A 16,585-nucleotide genomic window follows, 5' to 3' on the forward strand; every position below is an offset into this window, starting at 1 on the left:
TTTGGAGAGTTCGGACAAAAAATAGAAATGCATAACTGAAGAAGAATATCAAGATCTTCTTTACCCTCCTTCCATTTCACTGTGCTTGGTGGTATCTGATGTTTTTCATGATCACAGGTTTCTCATGACCACTTATTTAAATAAGAAAACACCAAAAAAATATATTCAAGGGATTGGCTCTTTCAAACAGAAGTCTCTATTTTGTGGCCACCTGAGTATTTGGCCTACCCAGATGAAACACCAGACATATACACAATGTACGTTCCCTTTATTAACATCTGAAGAGGTAATTTTAAGTTCAACTCATTTATAGAGTCCTCATAAGCCGACAACTGAATTCATATTACAAAACAAATTATAGAGGATTCTGGGTTAACCTAAACTTTATAAATAGGTTTCAGAAACTAGTATCTTTTGTTCTGATTATTCACAAGTAATATCATACAATTTAGTTCATCTGAGTCACTAAAGCTCAAGAGTATGTCTATCCTCTCAAAATTCATGTGCTGAAACTCAGTTCCTAATATGATGGTATTTGGAGATGGGGCCTTTGGAAGGTGATTAGGTCATGAGGGTTCTTATAAAGGAGACCCCTTAGTGGTCTTACAAAAGAGACCCAAAAGCATTCTCTTGCCCTTTCTGATATGTAAGGACATAGAGAGAAGATGGCCATTTATGAAGCAAGTAGCAGTCCCTCACCAGACACAAGATCTTGATTGTGAACTTCCTAACCTCCAGACTGTAAGAAATACATTTCCGTTGTTTGTAAGGCACCAGTCAATGGTATTTTGTTATAGCAGCCATAACTGGCAAAGACAGAGTATAAGTAACCTAATAACTGAGGGAGCTGGTATAAATATCCAGTGTGGTAGCCAACTTCCAGTATGACCTGCAGTGACTCTTGCTTCCTGGAGTTCACACCCCTATGCATTCTCCCCCACAATGAGTAGAGCTAGCTGACCTACTCCTAGAATGCTGTGGAAATGAAGGAGCGTGGCATCTGAGGCTAGGTCACAGGTGATATTGTGCTTTCTGCCTTGTTTTCTTGGCTTGCTCACCCTGGCAGAAGCCAGGCACCATGCTGTGAAGCCACTCAAGCATGGAGAGGCCAAGGGGGTAAGAACGAAGGCCTCTTGCCAACAACTACTATCAGGTGAATGAAGCATCTTGGAAGCCACCCCAGGTTAAGCCTTCAGATGACTGCAGTGCATAGCGACTGACTCACTCTGGTGAGAAGAGCATCCAGCTCAGCTGCTTCTAAAGCCTTGACCCACAGAAATCGTGTGAGATAATATTTATTGTATTTCTAAGCCATTACATTGTGGGGTAATTTGCTGCACAGTGATGGATAAGAATACCCAATATTTCCAACCCAGTGTTTTGTAGCATGGACTTGTTAATATATTTGTTTTATAAGTAAGATATACATTCTAGTGGTAGGCACTGAGTACATACATATTTTCAAAGAAGTTGGGTATTTCTCTCAAATGTCAAGGGTTTATTGTTCAGTGAGTTACAAGTAGCACAGAAGTATAGATTCCACAAGGGCATGAATTTTGTTTTATTTTCTTCTGTATCCCCAGTAACTGGAACTGTGCCTGGATCATATCCGTGCCTGGATTAACAAGTACTAGATGAATGAACGTATACAGAGTTGGGAGGACATCTCTCATGTGACTCTCATTAATCACAAACACTCTTTGCTTTGGAATGCTTTCTGATATTAGAGGGAGGAACACTAGGTAGAAAAAGAATAGCTGCTCTGCCAGGTCTGCTGAGAACACATATACTCCACTGCTCCAAATGTTCTACGCCTATTCTCTACTTCTCACTGCAAATAATTCCCCCGCTGAACTGAAGCTGCTTCTAGGCTGAGCTAAGATTGAGTCCAGTGGTTTAACTTTTTATTTATATATTTTTTTATTGATTTCAGAAAGGAAGGGAAAGGGGAAGGGAGAGGGAGATAGAAACATCAATAATGAGAGAAGATCATTGATCGGCTGCCTCCTGCACATCCCAAACTGGGCATCGATCCCACAACCTGGGCATGTGCCCTGACCAGGAATCAAACCGTGACCTCCTGGCTCATAGCTTGACACTCAACCATTGAGCCATGCCAGCGGGACTCAGGTGTTTATCTTAATGCACTCAGGGAACACTATGACTGTTAACTACTGTACAGGAAGCAAAGAAGAAAGAGAAGAAGTATACTCAAGATAGACTTAGTTCAATAATGTATTAATGATGCAAACTCCAATCTTTTAAACCTATTAAAATCTTAAAGACTCCCAGTTAAAATAAGCTCTCCTCTGCTCACTCCTATAACTAAACACAAGTGACAATAAAGGGGCTAAAAGGGGATAAATACAGAAGTATAATAATAGAAAGAGAGACAATAGCAGAGAACAGAGGGGAGGAGGGAGATAGGGTGCAAATTATGAATGCTGGAATGTAAACAGTGCGTGATAATTGACTTAAAACAGGGAAAGTTGAGATTTTGATGCAAAAAAAAAAGGTGTACAAAGAAGCAATGGCCAAGAAACAAGCAAATCTACTTGATATAAATCACAGAAAGGTAGGAATAGGGGGCATTTCTGAACATAGTGGCAAGGGTGAGGCTCCCAGGATGGTTGCCTGAACCTCTAAGAAGCATATACACCCTTAGAGCCAATCCTCTACCCTGAGCAACTGGATGATAACATCTCCTTCACCCAGGAAAGAGAATGGCTGTTTGGTCTCCTAAAAAGATGAATTAATGTATAAAAGATCCCAAAGAATGACAACAGCTAGGGTGTTATAAAGAAAACAGGGAATAAATAAGTGTCTAATGAATGTTTATGTAATGAAAAGCAATCCTCCTCCCAACCACACGTCCAATCACTCTACCCTACTTAGTTCTAAGAATGCCTAGTAGGAAAGATTGCAGAATACCCTTCTCTGAGAATATTGAGAAGTACAAAAAAAGTACAGTTACTGGTAATTTGATGTATAAACTATAGATATAGAGATATATAATTTGGTATATATACCAAATAAAATGATTAAAACTGAATATATGACAATGCAGTGAAGCTTACCAATCAACAAGTTTGACCCAGGTATAAAACAGGCTTTTAAATGCTCCATTTGCAAATACAAATGGACAATCAAGACAGAGAGCAAGTAAACAAGAAAAAAAGAAAAATGCAGAGAATAGAAGAAAACTATAATCAAGGAAAATACATGCAAACATGAAACAGAAGCAGGATATTATAAAAGTGATATGGAAATTAAAAATAAGAGCAAAATTAATAGATCCAATAAATAGATAGAAGATAGTGTTGAAGAAATCTCACTTACAAAGCACAACAAGAATGAGAAAAAGGTGAAAATTAGAGAGGAATGATTAAAAAAAAGTAGAGGACCCACCAAATTTGTCTAATATCCATATTATAGAACCTACAAAAATGAAAAGCAGAATATCAAGAGAATCATCAAAGAAAATGTTATCAAAAAATACACTAGAACTGAAATATATGAGTCACAAGATAGAAAGGGTCTACTAAGTATCTCGTGTAATAAATAAATAAATAATGCAAACTAAGGCACACCAATGTAAAATTTCAGAACACTGAGGGGAAAAAAAATCTAAAAGCTTTAATCAAAGCAAGCAACTAAAGAGTGGGCCAAAATCAAAATGTTAGGTAGCAGAATAGCATTATACTTCTCAACTACAACTGAGTGCTAAATGAAAATGGAACAATGCCTTCAAACTTTGGGGGGATAGATATTTCTATCCTATATTTCTATACCCAAACTATCAATCAAATGTGAAATTAGAATAAGGACAGTTTCAGACCACATAATATCTCAAAAAAATATGAGGAAATCCAAGATGAGATAAGCAAATGGAATTTACAGAATAAGGTGAAGGGAAATTATGTATGAAGATTTGCAGCAGAATTACAGAGCAACAAATTCTGATTGAAACAAGAGAATAGAGAGGGGGTTCCATAGTGTAATGGTTAGCACTCTGGACTCTGAAACAAGAGAATAGACAGCAATAACACAGCTATTTGAGGAATGTCTCCAAGAAATAAAAATATGAAAAAGACAAGCTTTTTAAAAAGTTATTGAAAAGTTGACATGTCTGATAGTTTAGAATGAATGGTTGGAAAAGAACAGAAAGTGAATCAATTATTAACTAAAGGAAAAACAAAATACCGTTAAAGAAAAGAAATGTAATCAACTGTGAGTAACATTTTCTTAGTCATAAGTTTAGCAGTAAATATCAATTTAACTAAAAACTTAAATAACGAACTGAAAAGATGGAAGAAAAAAAATTTTAAATGCCCATGTTCCATAGCAGGAAATCAGAGGACATTACACAAAACAGAACACTGAAGAAATGAAGGTATTTAGAAAAAGAGGCAAATCAAAAAAATAACAACACAAAAAACACCTAGAAAATATTAAAAGTGGTTGCCTAAGGAATAAAAATAGGGTGTGAGGAGAAAAGGAATAGAATACTATTTACCTTTGTTATAAACGTTGTAAAACCACTGAAATTCAAACTAGACTGATATATTAATTTGATTTTTAAAACTTAGATTTAAAAGATCAAAGCTAATTGATTTCCCAAAGAGTACTAAACATTAGATACTTAATAAAACATGAGAAAGATTCCTCCACATATGAATACAATGGAAGAAAAAAAAATTGCACCTCCTATAGGAAAAAACATTTACCTCTGTAAGAATGAGAAATTTACTTTCTTCATTGTTCCTTGGAAATAAAATCTTCAATAACTAACTAATTATATTAATGTAGTTCAGATATAGTTTCAAATACTGAATTATGTAAAGGCTAAACAAATGAGACCTGCAGCAGATCCATTAAAAAGGATATAATTGCCCTAGCCGGTTTGGCTCAGTGGATAGAGTGTCAGCCTGCGGACCAAAGAGTCCTGGGTTCAATTCCGGTCAAGGGCACATACCTCGGTTGCAGGCTCCTCCCCGGCCTTGCTATATCACATAGATTAGTTTTGCCTACGCCAGACGTTCATAAAAATAAAATCACATAATACATTTATGTACTTTTCTTTCACTCAACAAAAACTCATGGAGACACCATGTTTTAGTGTGCATCAGTACTACATTTTTCTCCATATTACTAAGTAGCACTTTATTGTCTGAAAACAACACAACTTAATTATCCATTCTTTTGCTGGTAAACATTCATTTTTGTTTTTTCCAATTTTTAGCTATTGCAATTAGAATATGTAAACTATGAACATGTACAACTATTTTTGTAAACAAAGCCTTCCATTTGTTTTTAATAAATACTTCGAACTAGTCATAGTCTAGGCATCTGTTTGATGAAAACAAGTGAGAATGGATTCCCACAGGTTTAAATCCAATTTTTTAAGAGTAAGAATGAAATAAAATTATTAACTCTAAGGATTTACACATCAGTGCTTTGTGAACCCAAAACTATTGAATCACCTTGAAGATTAAATCTAAACATTTGTGTGTAATATTGCGATTTAGGAGCCATGAAGAAAATTACTCCTTGGATGTCCCCAAAGGAGAAATATCTTAGTACAAGGAAAATTTAAAAACTAAACTGATTAATTATAGCAATAGCTTTCAAAATCTAAAGTATCAAATTCATGCTGCATTTTAATAAGAAAAAAAAGAGCTTTTGAAGGTATGGGGGGAAATGTACAATGAAGGTAACCTAAAAAGCAGGAAACAACCCACTTTGCTTCCTAAAAATTTAAGCCAATTGGATAATCTCTTATTCTCTCCTTAGGTACTTGAGTAGATTAGCAAAGAATCCTCTAGTTTTTGCTCTAGAATACACAAATGAGGCTTTGAGTTAACAGAATGAAACCTCTCTACCCCAGTTATAGGTGGGAATAAAAAATAAGGAAAATCCAATTGACATAGTTATACAATTGGTGATGGAGCAAAAATATAGAACAGAGAATGAATCTGACACAGACACTGCTAAGAATACATATTGGACCTAGATAAATCAAGGGTAACACTGGCGAATGGAAAACAACAACAATACAACAACCTCTGAATCCATAAAACTCCTAGAAGAAAACATGAGCAGTAAACTCTTTGGCATTGGTCTTAGCAATAATTTTTGGCTATGTCTCCCCAGGAAAGGGCAATAAAAGCAAAGCAAAGATAAACTAATGGGACTACATCAAGCTAAAATGACATAAAATAAGTAAGCCCTGGGAATATAATACACAGCACAGGGAATACAGGCAATAATATCATCATAATTGCATGGTGATAGTTATCAGACTTATCATGGGTGATTAAGGTTTATAAATGATGAATTACTATCTTGTACACTTGAAACTAATATCATATTACATGTCAACTACACTTTAATTTTAAAAAAAATTTAAAGAGTAACAGCCATAGCAGAAATTAATGGATGGGTGTTTTGGGAATGTTTGAAGGTAAAATTAGATTGGGGAAATTATCCACACAGCTAACCAAAAAATTAAATACGATTTTACTCTAATGTCTCAAGTTAATGTTAATAAATTAAAGATAATTTATTATAAAGAACTATTAGCAAAATCATGAAAAGGTTTATTTAAATCTATCTCTTAAGCTAATTTAAAGTTATTTAATTGGAGTGTTTTTCCTTAACCAGAACTGTTAACACTTAGAGGTATATTTGCTAAACCTGACTCTCTGATGTCACATTCGAAAGCATGTACTCTCACACATGTTGAATCTTAAGCGGGAAATGTCTATCAATTCTTTTGGTTATCTTTTTTATACAATGTATTTTGGAGATTAAGAAAAAAATTTCAAGATAACACAAATTCTAGTACCAAAAAAGGAATAAAACACTGAAGAAAAAAATGAGTAAAATACAATTGGTGGCATAAACATGGGGGGGGGGGAGAAAGTACTATAACATTTTCAACTACAAATATAATTTTTTTCTATATAATGGTTTTACCTAAGCCTACCTAGTAATTTCTCCTCATTGGCAGGCAAAAGTATAAAACATGTGAACCTAGTTTTATTCTTTTCATTGGTTGATTCCTGTATGTATGTGCCCTGACCAGGGATTGAACCTGCAACCTTGGTGTATGGGTTCTATGCTCCAAGTAACTGAGTTACCTGGCCAGGGCCATACTTGTTAAATTACTATTACAATTTTGGAAGGTGACACACATACTCAAGTGTATTCATCTGACAGGTATTGGAAGGGAAGCCACACCAATTAAGAAATATTTATTTAAGCCCTAGCCGGTTTGGCTCAATGGATAGAGCATCAGACTGCACACTGAAGGGACCCGAGTTTGATTCAGTCAAGGGCGCATGCCTGGGTTGTGGGCTCAGTCCCCAATGGGGGGCATGCAGGAGGCAGCCGATAAATGATTCTCTCTCATCACTGATGTTTCTATTCCACTCTCCCTCTTCTTTCCTCTCTGAGGTCAATAAAAAAATATATTTTTTAAAAATAAAGTTTTAACTAAAACAAATTTATGTGCTATACATATTTCATTCCAAAATATGTTAAACTGGAGGCTCAATGCACGAAGTCATGCACGGGTGGGGGTCCAGCCTTCTGGCCTTGATGGGGGCCCATTGGGCCGGACTGATGGAGGGGGAGTTTGGGGGGTGGAGAGGAGGGGCCAAGGGCAGTTGGCCAGCTGGCCCCACCCCCGATAGGGTATTGGGGCCAATTGGGGGCGGGGCCAGTCGGGGAGGGGGGGCGGAGGGCAGTTCCCTCTGTGGTTGGTGTGATTTTCTTCATTTGGCCTCTACTTTCTGAGACTGAACCTGGGTTTTCCCATCACTCCTTGATTTCATTCATGCGCTTTTGATTTGGACTTGGTAACCTTACTGGGACATTTAGAGCTCCTGTCTTTGAGCTGCTTTATCGGTTACCGCCTCCTTCTCCTGCCCCTCCCTCCTTCCCACCCCCTCCCTCCTTCCCCCTCTTCCTCCAGCCAGGTTTACTGAGTCAGTAGATGACTCAACCTGAATGTTGACTCACTAATCAAATCAGTGGGCATTTATTAATTTGACTCATAAAAAGGCTCACAACAAAGGTGTTGGGGGCCAAACAGGGGCCGGCCTGGCCCTGGGGGAGGAAGGGGGAAATCGGGGCCTGGATCAAGTCAGTTGGCTGCCACAGTGTGTGTCATAGCCAGCGGTTGTTCTGGTCGTTCTGCCATAATGGTGGCTGGGCTTTTATATATATTGATATTTCACTAAGTAGATATGTTTTCGAGCATGTGAACCATAAGTGCTAAAAATGCCAACAGTGACTTTGATTCCTGGCTTTTTAATATATTCATGTTTACTTGAATGATTAAATGCAGAAATATATACAAATTTCCAAGTTCCTGGCAGAGTAAGCATCCATAAAATTTAATCCTTACCCTATAAGTGTAAAATGTATACATTTAAAAAATTTTAAAAAAGAGTCAAATTAACACAAAAAATTAAAATATTAGGCTAACCTATTCAGGGCTTTCCTTTTATTATCTGTATTTTAGAAAAGACATGTATGCTTTCCTTTTTTCCTTCCTTCCCTTAAAATATCTATAACTTTTTTTCTTCCTCATTATACTCTATTACCATATTTTGGTCATAGTTTCTACATGAGTCTCCATATTTTGTTAAGGCATAAGTAGGCTCACCCTTTACTATGAAATGGATTAAACTAAGTATTTTGGAAAAACCAGTTGCTGAATTCAAATAGAGTAGGAAGTTCTTCTGATCAAAGAATGATTCTAGAACTCAGGAAATAGAAGACTGGCAATAAATTAGAGAAAAGTAACTGTGTTTTATAAGGTTATGATGCCAACACTCCATATCACTTCAATCTTGCCACAAGTAGGTCCTTCTTTGATTCTTTCTTTCTTATCCCTATTAACAGTCATTAACAACAATTATTATTTTTATCTATTCTGCTTTTAATTCTCTCATGTGATAGAAACCTTGGTTTTCTTTTAGAAGAAAAAATATGGCCAAACTACATTTTTATTTTTGATTCCTAAGAGGAAGTATTTTTACTGGAAATGTAAACAAGTGGTCTTTAATAACTGAGGCATTTACTGAATCCTTAAAATAAGGCTCAGCATTTTTACATGTTCTCTCATATAACTGTTAGAATATATCTGTACATATTTAAAATTTTCTGAGTAAGGTATTATTATTTATTCTCATTTTCACAGGTAAGAAAATCAAAGTTCACAGAGATTATTATTTCACTTACTCAAAGTTATACAGATACTGTATTTCTTAAACTCTAAGACGGGCTCGTTTTTTGCTTTTTAAAGCATTCCTGAAATTGGGATATTATTTACAAGCAATGGTGTCTTAACTTGATGAAATTTAGTCATGAGCATTATGTAGAGGAGCAGAGGAGCCCCGCTTGCTCCTCTACATAATTGAATTACAAGGGTTAAACCTGGAATTCAAAACCTGACTGAGCTCCCAGTTTCCCAATTTCAAAACCTGACTATATTTTTAGTTTCCTATTGACTGAGTACTGAAACCAATCCATCAAAATATAAAAAAGAAATTAACACAATAAATTATTAAATAGCTTCAGTATTTCACATGTATACAAGGAAGACACTTCAACTCTCAAATTATATGATTTAGTGAAATCGTATAATACATAAGCATAGCTGAAATATACAGTGACTGCAAAATTTATAAACAACACCCCATCAGAAACAAACATTGCTTCCTCAAATCATTTGGCTGCAGGTAACATTCATCACTCCTAATTTGGGGTGATTATACAGTTATGCTCCTCCCCCCAAAAAAACAACAACAACAACAACGCTATACTGAAACAAGAATGCTGACCTCATATCCCAGCTTTCATATGGTTTAGGTTTTTTACTTCATATGTTGGGACCTAAAATTGTGACTTTTTACAACATAAGGGATTTGAGCCATTTTGAAATATTCCTGTTCTAAACCCAAACTATCCATTCCCTAAGCCAGATATAAAGAAAAGAAAAGAAAGAAGAGTGAAGAGTAAGAATGAAATTATCCAACAGAAGTTATCCAACAGCGTTTCCGCAGAGATGCCCTGGAAGGCGGCTCTAGTGGAAGGCAAAGCATTGATGCTTAGTGTTCTCACGCTCAATTCCATTGAACCTCTTCAAAAAGGTAACACAAAGGAAGTTCTTTTTCAATACCTGTACCACAGCCTTTTATGAAACAGTAACTGAGGTAATGACGGTTTCCTGGCAGGTTACATTTTGATCTGTCTCTGAAATGTCTGTACAGCAAGTCCTTATGCCAGAGATGAGTCACTGAATGCTTTGGGTCGAATATTTGTAGAACATCATAAAAACAATGATTCAGGTTGCATTTCATGCTGCAAATGACTCATTACTTCATTTTCTAAACACATTAACTGAGGAGCTTATGGATATCAGAAAATTGTATGTGTTGAACAGAAATGGAAATCCATCTATAAAATTAATGTAGAAGAGAGAGATCTGTTAGGTCATTCACTGGAACTAGTCCACTCTATCAAAATGGAATAAGCCATAAAACAAAGAGCCTTAAATATAAATATTAGACATGAAAAAGATCAGTGGCCCAAATTAATCAAAGGTAATAGATGCAAGGAAACCATGGGCCTCAGTCTGGAACATTGTTCAATTGAAAGGGTGAGGAAAGCCTGGTTACCATGGCTCAGTGGTTGAGCATCAACCTATGAACCAGAGGTCACAGTTCGATTCCATCAGGGCACATGCCCAGGTTGTGGGCTTGATCCCTCCGTGTGGGATCTGCAGGAGGTAGCCGATCAATGAATCATCATTGATGTTTCTATCTCTCTCTACCTCTCTTTTCTGAAATAAAAAAATAAAAAGATAAGGTATAAAGCAAAGGACAGGCTCTACCTTCAGGGGCCAGGGAGAATACTGAGACTCAGGAAGGCTGATCTTTGTAGATATTTGATGAATTCTACCAAATAACTCTAAAGTTTCTCTTAAATTATACATGCAATATTATCTCTAACTGTGCTTTCCCCAAATTCCATGCCCCAACTAGAAAGAACTACTTACATTTTTCTAACATGTTTCACATTTTTCCTGTCTGCTTTGCTTTATGCTAATCATTTTGCCTAGAAGGCTCTTCCTTGACTTTTAACAAAATCCCATTCATCTTTCTTGGGATCTCATCTGTAGTGTCATATAACTATACCATTCCCCAAGAACCTACGTTGCTCTTCTCTGTGTTCCAAAGCACTTTGTAAACCCTCCTCCAACATTTCTGCCTCTTCCACAAACTGTCATCCAGATCATTCACCCACTGTAGTGCTGATCCAATATAGATTTAATGAAATAAACTCTGCTTCCTCCAGACCTTAAATAACTAAGAAACAGTTATGAGGTCAAGGTATCATAAAGTATACATGGCAGTGTGCCTAACACACAGTAGGTTCTCAATAAATATTTGATTGAAAAATATTGGGGCTAAACTTTGTAATATGGAAATAGTGACCCAATATCATCAAAGCAATGAATAAAAGTTAAAAATGGGGGGTGGATATGAGAATAAATGTGGTTAAAGCCACAATCTATCACTATTTCCTCAACCACCTGGAAAAAACATCTAGGAGTAGATGGACCAAATCCTGTGGGTACAGATTCATTCTGATAACCACAATCCATTCACTATACGCCAAGACTTCCCAAACAAATACAGTATTAGTGTTGCGTATCACTGTAATGGGCTACGATAAGGTAGTAGCTGGCTTTCTGGTTCAAAAATATTGCTGTAGGCGAATCATATATACTCATTTCATGCTGACATCAGACTTGAACATGACTTGCCACGTACCAGTGACCGGTGGGAAGAATTGACATTGCTTGCAGGCAGAAGCTCTTGGTTCTATCATGAGGTCTACGATGTTCTTTTTTTCTCTCTGTTATGATCCAGGAAATATCCCAGAAACAAGCTATGCTGTGAGACTGGGTCCAGAATAAATTGACGTAAAGGACAGCTGCAGTGGCCTTACAGTGGACATGGTGCATGAGTGAGAAAAAAACCATTATGGTCTAAATTTAAACAATAAGATGTTGGGGTTGACTGTTATACACCATAGCTTAGCTTATCCTGACTCATTATATGTATGTATATATGTAGGATTATATAAACAGTATATGACATATGAACACATGCATACATAAAACACACACACACACATGTATAGACATGTCTTCCTCATGTTTTCTCTTTCAGGGGATTCAGGGTCCCTGAAGGGGTAGGAAAGGTGTGCCAGTGTGAACAGATTAGCAAGGTTCATAATCTTCTGCCAATAAATAAAATTGGATTGGTCCTAATTTTCTTGCCCAGAAGGACACCCTTTTAATAAAACAATAAGCATAAATATCATTTGATATTCCATATCAATAAGCTATGTGCATATTTGTATAGCTTTGGTTCTGATTACTCACCTTTGTATCATTTTGTGTTCCATTCCACTATGTTCTATTTGATTCTATTCCACTCATCTTTATAAAATACTGCATAAAGCATAGGTATTGAGGCATAAACTGTACTCATCTTGACTGATGCCAATTATAAGGATTTAGTTCCCCCTACTCCCTACTTGATATACATCAATGAACAGCAGCAAATCTGACAGAGAAGGAAGAGGAACAAATAAGAAAAGATTTTGTTGACTGCAACATACTTTTGCAATCTTTATTTGTAAGATTTATACTTGGTCCATTGCTGGATCACTGCCTCCCACAGTGATAAATTTGATGTATCTGCCAGGGCAATAGCTTGCCATCAAAAAATCTGTTCTCCGTGTTAAGCATCTGCTCTGTATTTACTAAGTACCCTTACCAGTTCTTGTTTATTTCCTTCATCTTGTAGATTCTCCCTACTCCTTTCTCGAGGTGTTCTTAGGCAAAGATGTTCTTAGGCATCTGTGAGAAAACATTCTCCATGAATATTTATACTGAGTCATAAGATTGGCAAAAATAAGAACCTATATGCAAACACTTAACATAGCACCCAGCAAACAGCAGATATTTAATGAATAGTAGTATTCTTCCCGTTAATAAAATTATCTAATCCAGGTAAAAAGACTATATCTAATCCAAGAAAAAAATAAAATAAAACAAAACCTTAGGGTCCACTCGTCTAATATATACTCCAGCATGTGGCTCAGCTCACTTTATGTTAATAGTAAAGGAATAAGTAATGCAGTCATCAGCCGTGCAGATTACTGTATTAATAATACAGTGGAATCAACTTTATAAGGTTTATATGATGATTAAATTAGATTTTGCACACAAAGCAGGTGGCAGGTTCAGGTGTAAATGCCTCTAAATTTATTAGTGGCGATGACAATGAGTGGAGCCATCATCATGGCTTTAGGGTGTGCTTGGACTTCCCTGATAAGTAAAGAATAAATTTTAAGTGAAAACCAAGGGTAATATAGCCTGTATAACAAGTTCAGATCAAAATAAACAGTGGAAAACATTGGCCAAAATTTGGGAACACCTGTACTGGCATGGATCTAGATGCCAAGATCTGAGATTACTCTCGTTCCAGCGTTATCTTTCCCCTCTTGAACCTGCCTTGGCCCTTGATCCAATCTCAGGGTCTATAAAGACAAATAATCACTGCTTGTCCAAGGACAGAATTTTACAGCCAGAGGTTAATTTTAGTCCACAATATGTACACTGGCCTTACCAGTCCTCATCAACACAAGCCAGGTCATTACTAGAGTTTAGCCAATCACAGGAGGCTAATGGGAGAACCAGAGCTCTACATGGGGCTCATTGTATAAATGCCTCCTATTAGATGGTAGGAACTGAAGAGGGTGATTGCCAAGTTACTTAATTCCTCTTTGCTTTGGTTACTCATCTATAAAATGGGCATAATAGTGGCAGCTTCCTTCCAGAGTTGTTATAAGAAATAAATGACAAAAGTATGTACAAGCCAACTAGGAACTCACCTATTTTTAGTTCTCAAAAAATATTAGTGATGTCATTTTTATTACTAGCATCAATATCATCATGATCTAAAAGAGCTTGGAGCCATCATTAAATCCTTTTTTACACCTGCTTTTAGGAACAATAGGAAGAATACCCTTAAGGAGCTCACTCGCAGCCTTTGATCGCTTCAAGGCAAAACAAGTCAATGAAAGGGGTGAGAACAATGTGTTTAATGATGAACCCATATACCCTATGAGAATTGCAGACTAAGCAGCCAGCAGGAGATTATGAACAACACTAGCTTTGAAAAGTGCTCCAATGGCTGGGATCTTCCGCAGGATACACCTAAGGGGACAACTGTGAGAACTGATGGAAACAGCCACCTCTGGGAGCAATCAGTGGGAACAGCAGACAGGGTCAGGCTGGAAGACTTTCAGGCTCTGAGAGCTCACCAAGGAAGCATGACTTACTCTCCAGGGAAAAGCACTCAGTTTCACTATCCTGTAGCATCTGCAGGTGTGCGCAGCAAAGAGACCTATGACGTTTCATTTCCCTCCTCCTTTACAACAAGACACATGTCTGACTCATTATGGATTCTACCACAGCTCCTGGTACTTAAGGGACACCTCGTAGTTTTTCACACGGTAAATGTTCAAAAAAAAATCTGTTCATTGAAAAATACTTTAGCTCCAGTGCATTCTGATTGGCTAAGAAATCTAGAATCACTGAACGGTAACTGATTCTCTTATCAATTGTAATCAGATAATTCTTCCAAATACCACATCTAGACTCCAAAGGCTAATCAAGAAGAAAGTATAAGAAACTGCTAGATTGCACCACCTCAAATCTTATGGCAACACTGTTGGCTGTATAACGAGCCATTCCCTCTACAATCAGAGTATTATAACATATATACGGGAGTGTCCTTTATTTATGAAATGACATCGCTTGCTCTCTTTTAAACAGACATGGCTGAGAAGTCCAATGTGTTATACTCATTTAAATATTAAAGACTCATCTTTTAATGTTTGAGGCTCCAACTGATGTAATTTACTTCATATTTTGATTAGCCTTTGCTTTAGCAGTTGCCTCAAATTGGAATGCTAACCATTATGGCCAGTAGTGTAGGTAAACAGTATCATTTGGTTCTTTGAAATTATGGTCTTGCTACTTAGCTTATAAAGTTTAACTGAATATCTCCAATGTGCCAGACATTTTACTGGGTCCTGAAACTATAAAACAGTCTTCTTTCTACTTGCTTACAGTTTGGGGGGAAGCAGGGAAAAGTAAATCAACTACTCTTGATTTGTAACGGTGCTTTGATAAAGGTAAAACACACAGTGTTATGAAAACACCTAAGAATGGTTAGATCTAAAAGACCTCCTAAATGATTGTGCATGAGCAAAGTTTTGAAGAACAAGTAAGCTTTTGCGTGAGTTGCCCTGTGATCCCACTTCATGAGTTAATTTATTTTAAAAAATGTTTCCTCAGCTTATTCTTTTACATTTGCCTACTGATCACAATCAAACAAAGCTTATTAAAGAATCTAGAAATCATAACTTGTTTTGTTCTATTTATAGTTTATTGTTTATATATTTTATAACTTGCCTGTGCGCAGTTCCATTAACCTTGGCATCCACAGCACAATACACAACCACAGAAACAGTCATTCTTCAAGAATGTACCACACCTGGATAAACCTGATAACTTAGGAATAATTAATAGTGGCTTTTACTGATGACTTTATGTAGAGCAATGCTCCTCAAACTGAGGGCCACTGATGACTCTGGTCTGAAAACTCTTTCTGGTCTGAGGCAAAACAAGGAGTTTGTGCGACAATGTAAATAAGTAAGCTGCTTCCTTCATTGAGAAAGTCTTGCTACGAAAAGTCAGCCAAGTTACATTTTGGCACAAGCTCCCTATGTGTTCCCAGATCGGCGGCACAGTTTGCGGGCCAGTCCTCGAGCAGCACTGATCTAAACAAACACCACCCCACACCCAACATCCAGCCCATCAGTGAGCCCTAGGTGTACGGCTGTTGTTGTGCACTACCTTCTGACACGTTTTGCACAAATCTCACATGCAGCTACTTGGACCACCTCTACCACCACCGTCATAGTGCAAACAATCCTTATTTCTCACAGTGATCACTGCAACAGCTCACCCAATGGTTTCTCTGCTTCGGTCGCCACCCTGTCCCTGGGATGTGTGGAGTTGCAGCGTTCTGGTGAAGCTGCCCAGATGACCATGCTTATAACATCTGGCCTCTCCCTTGCTCTCTTTCTATGGTAATATGAGCTAGCTAGTTACAAAGGTAACACCATCACATTATCAGGTTATTTTCTTCAATGCCTTTATCTATGTATGTGTTTAATTGTTGTGTGTCTTCACAAATTACACTACACTGCCTCTAAAAGCAGGGATTTCTTGGGATTTAGTCACCAGTTTTTTTTAAATGTTTGGCAAAGAGTGACCAACCAATTTCTGTACTGAATGAAAGAATGGATGAATGGATGGATGAGTTGAGAGTGCCTGGAATTAATATGGAATGAAAATGATAATCAAATTATTGCCCAGTTAGCTGGGGGTATGTTATACACAAATGTGTTGGGAGCAGGGGCT

General features: G+C 37.0%; 1 protein-coding gene across 8 annotated transcripts in view; it reads right to left on the minus strand.

Annotated features, from left to right (window-relative positions):
• OXR1 (oxidation resistance 1) overlaps window positions 1–16,585 on the minus strand; it is a 338,860-nt gene that overhangs the window by 304,537 nt on the left and 17,738 nt on the right. For 6 of the 8 annotated variants that reach the window (XR_009449529.1, XM_059671919.1, XM_059671926.1 and 3 more), the window contains one exon: window positions 12,864–12,946. The exons of the other annotated variants lie outside the window; for them this stretch is intronic. Coding sequence is in view for 5 of the 6 variants with exons in the window: in XM_059671919.1 (XP_059527902.1) it covers window positions 12,864–12,886 (23 nt within the window). In the remaining variant the exon portion in view is untranslated. Of the gene's footprint in view, window positions 1–12,863; window positions 12,947–16,585 lie in introns of those variants that run through there. 8 annotated transcript variants of the gene reach the window in all.

This window comes from Myotis daubentonii, chromosome 17 (genome assembly GCF_963259705.1).
Source record: "Myotis daubentonii chromosome 17, mMyoDau2.1, whole genome shotgun sequence".
NCBI lineage: Eukaryota > Metazoa > Chordata > Mammalia > Chiroptera > Vespertilionidae > Myotis > Myotis daubentonii.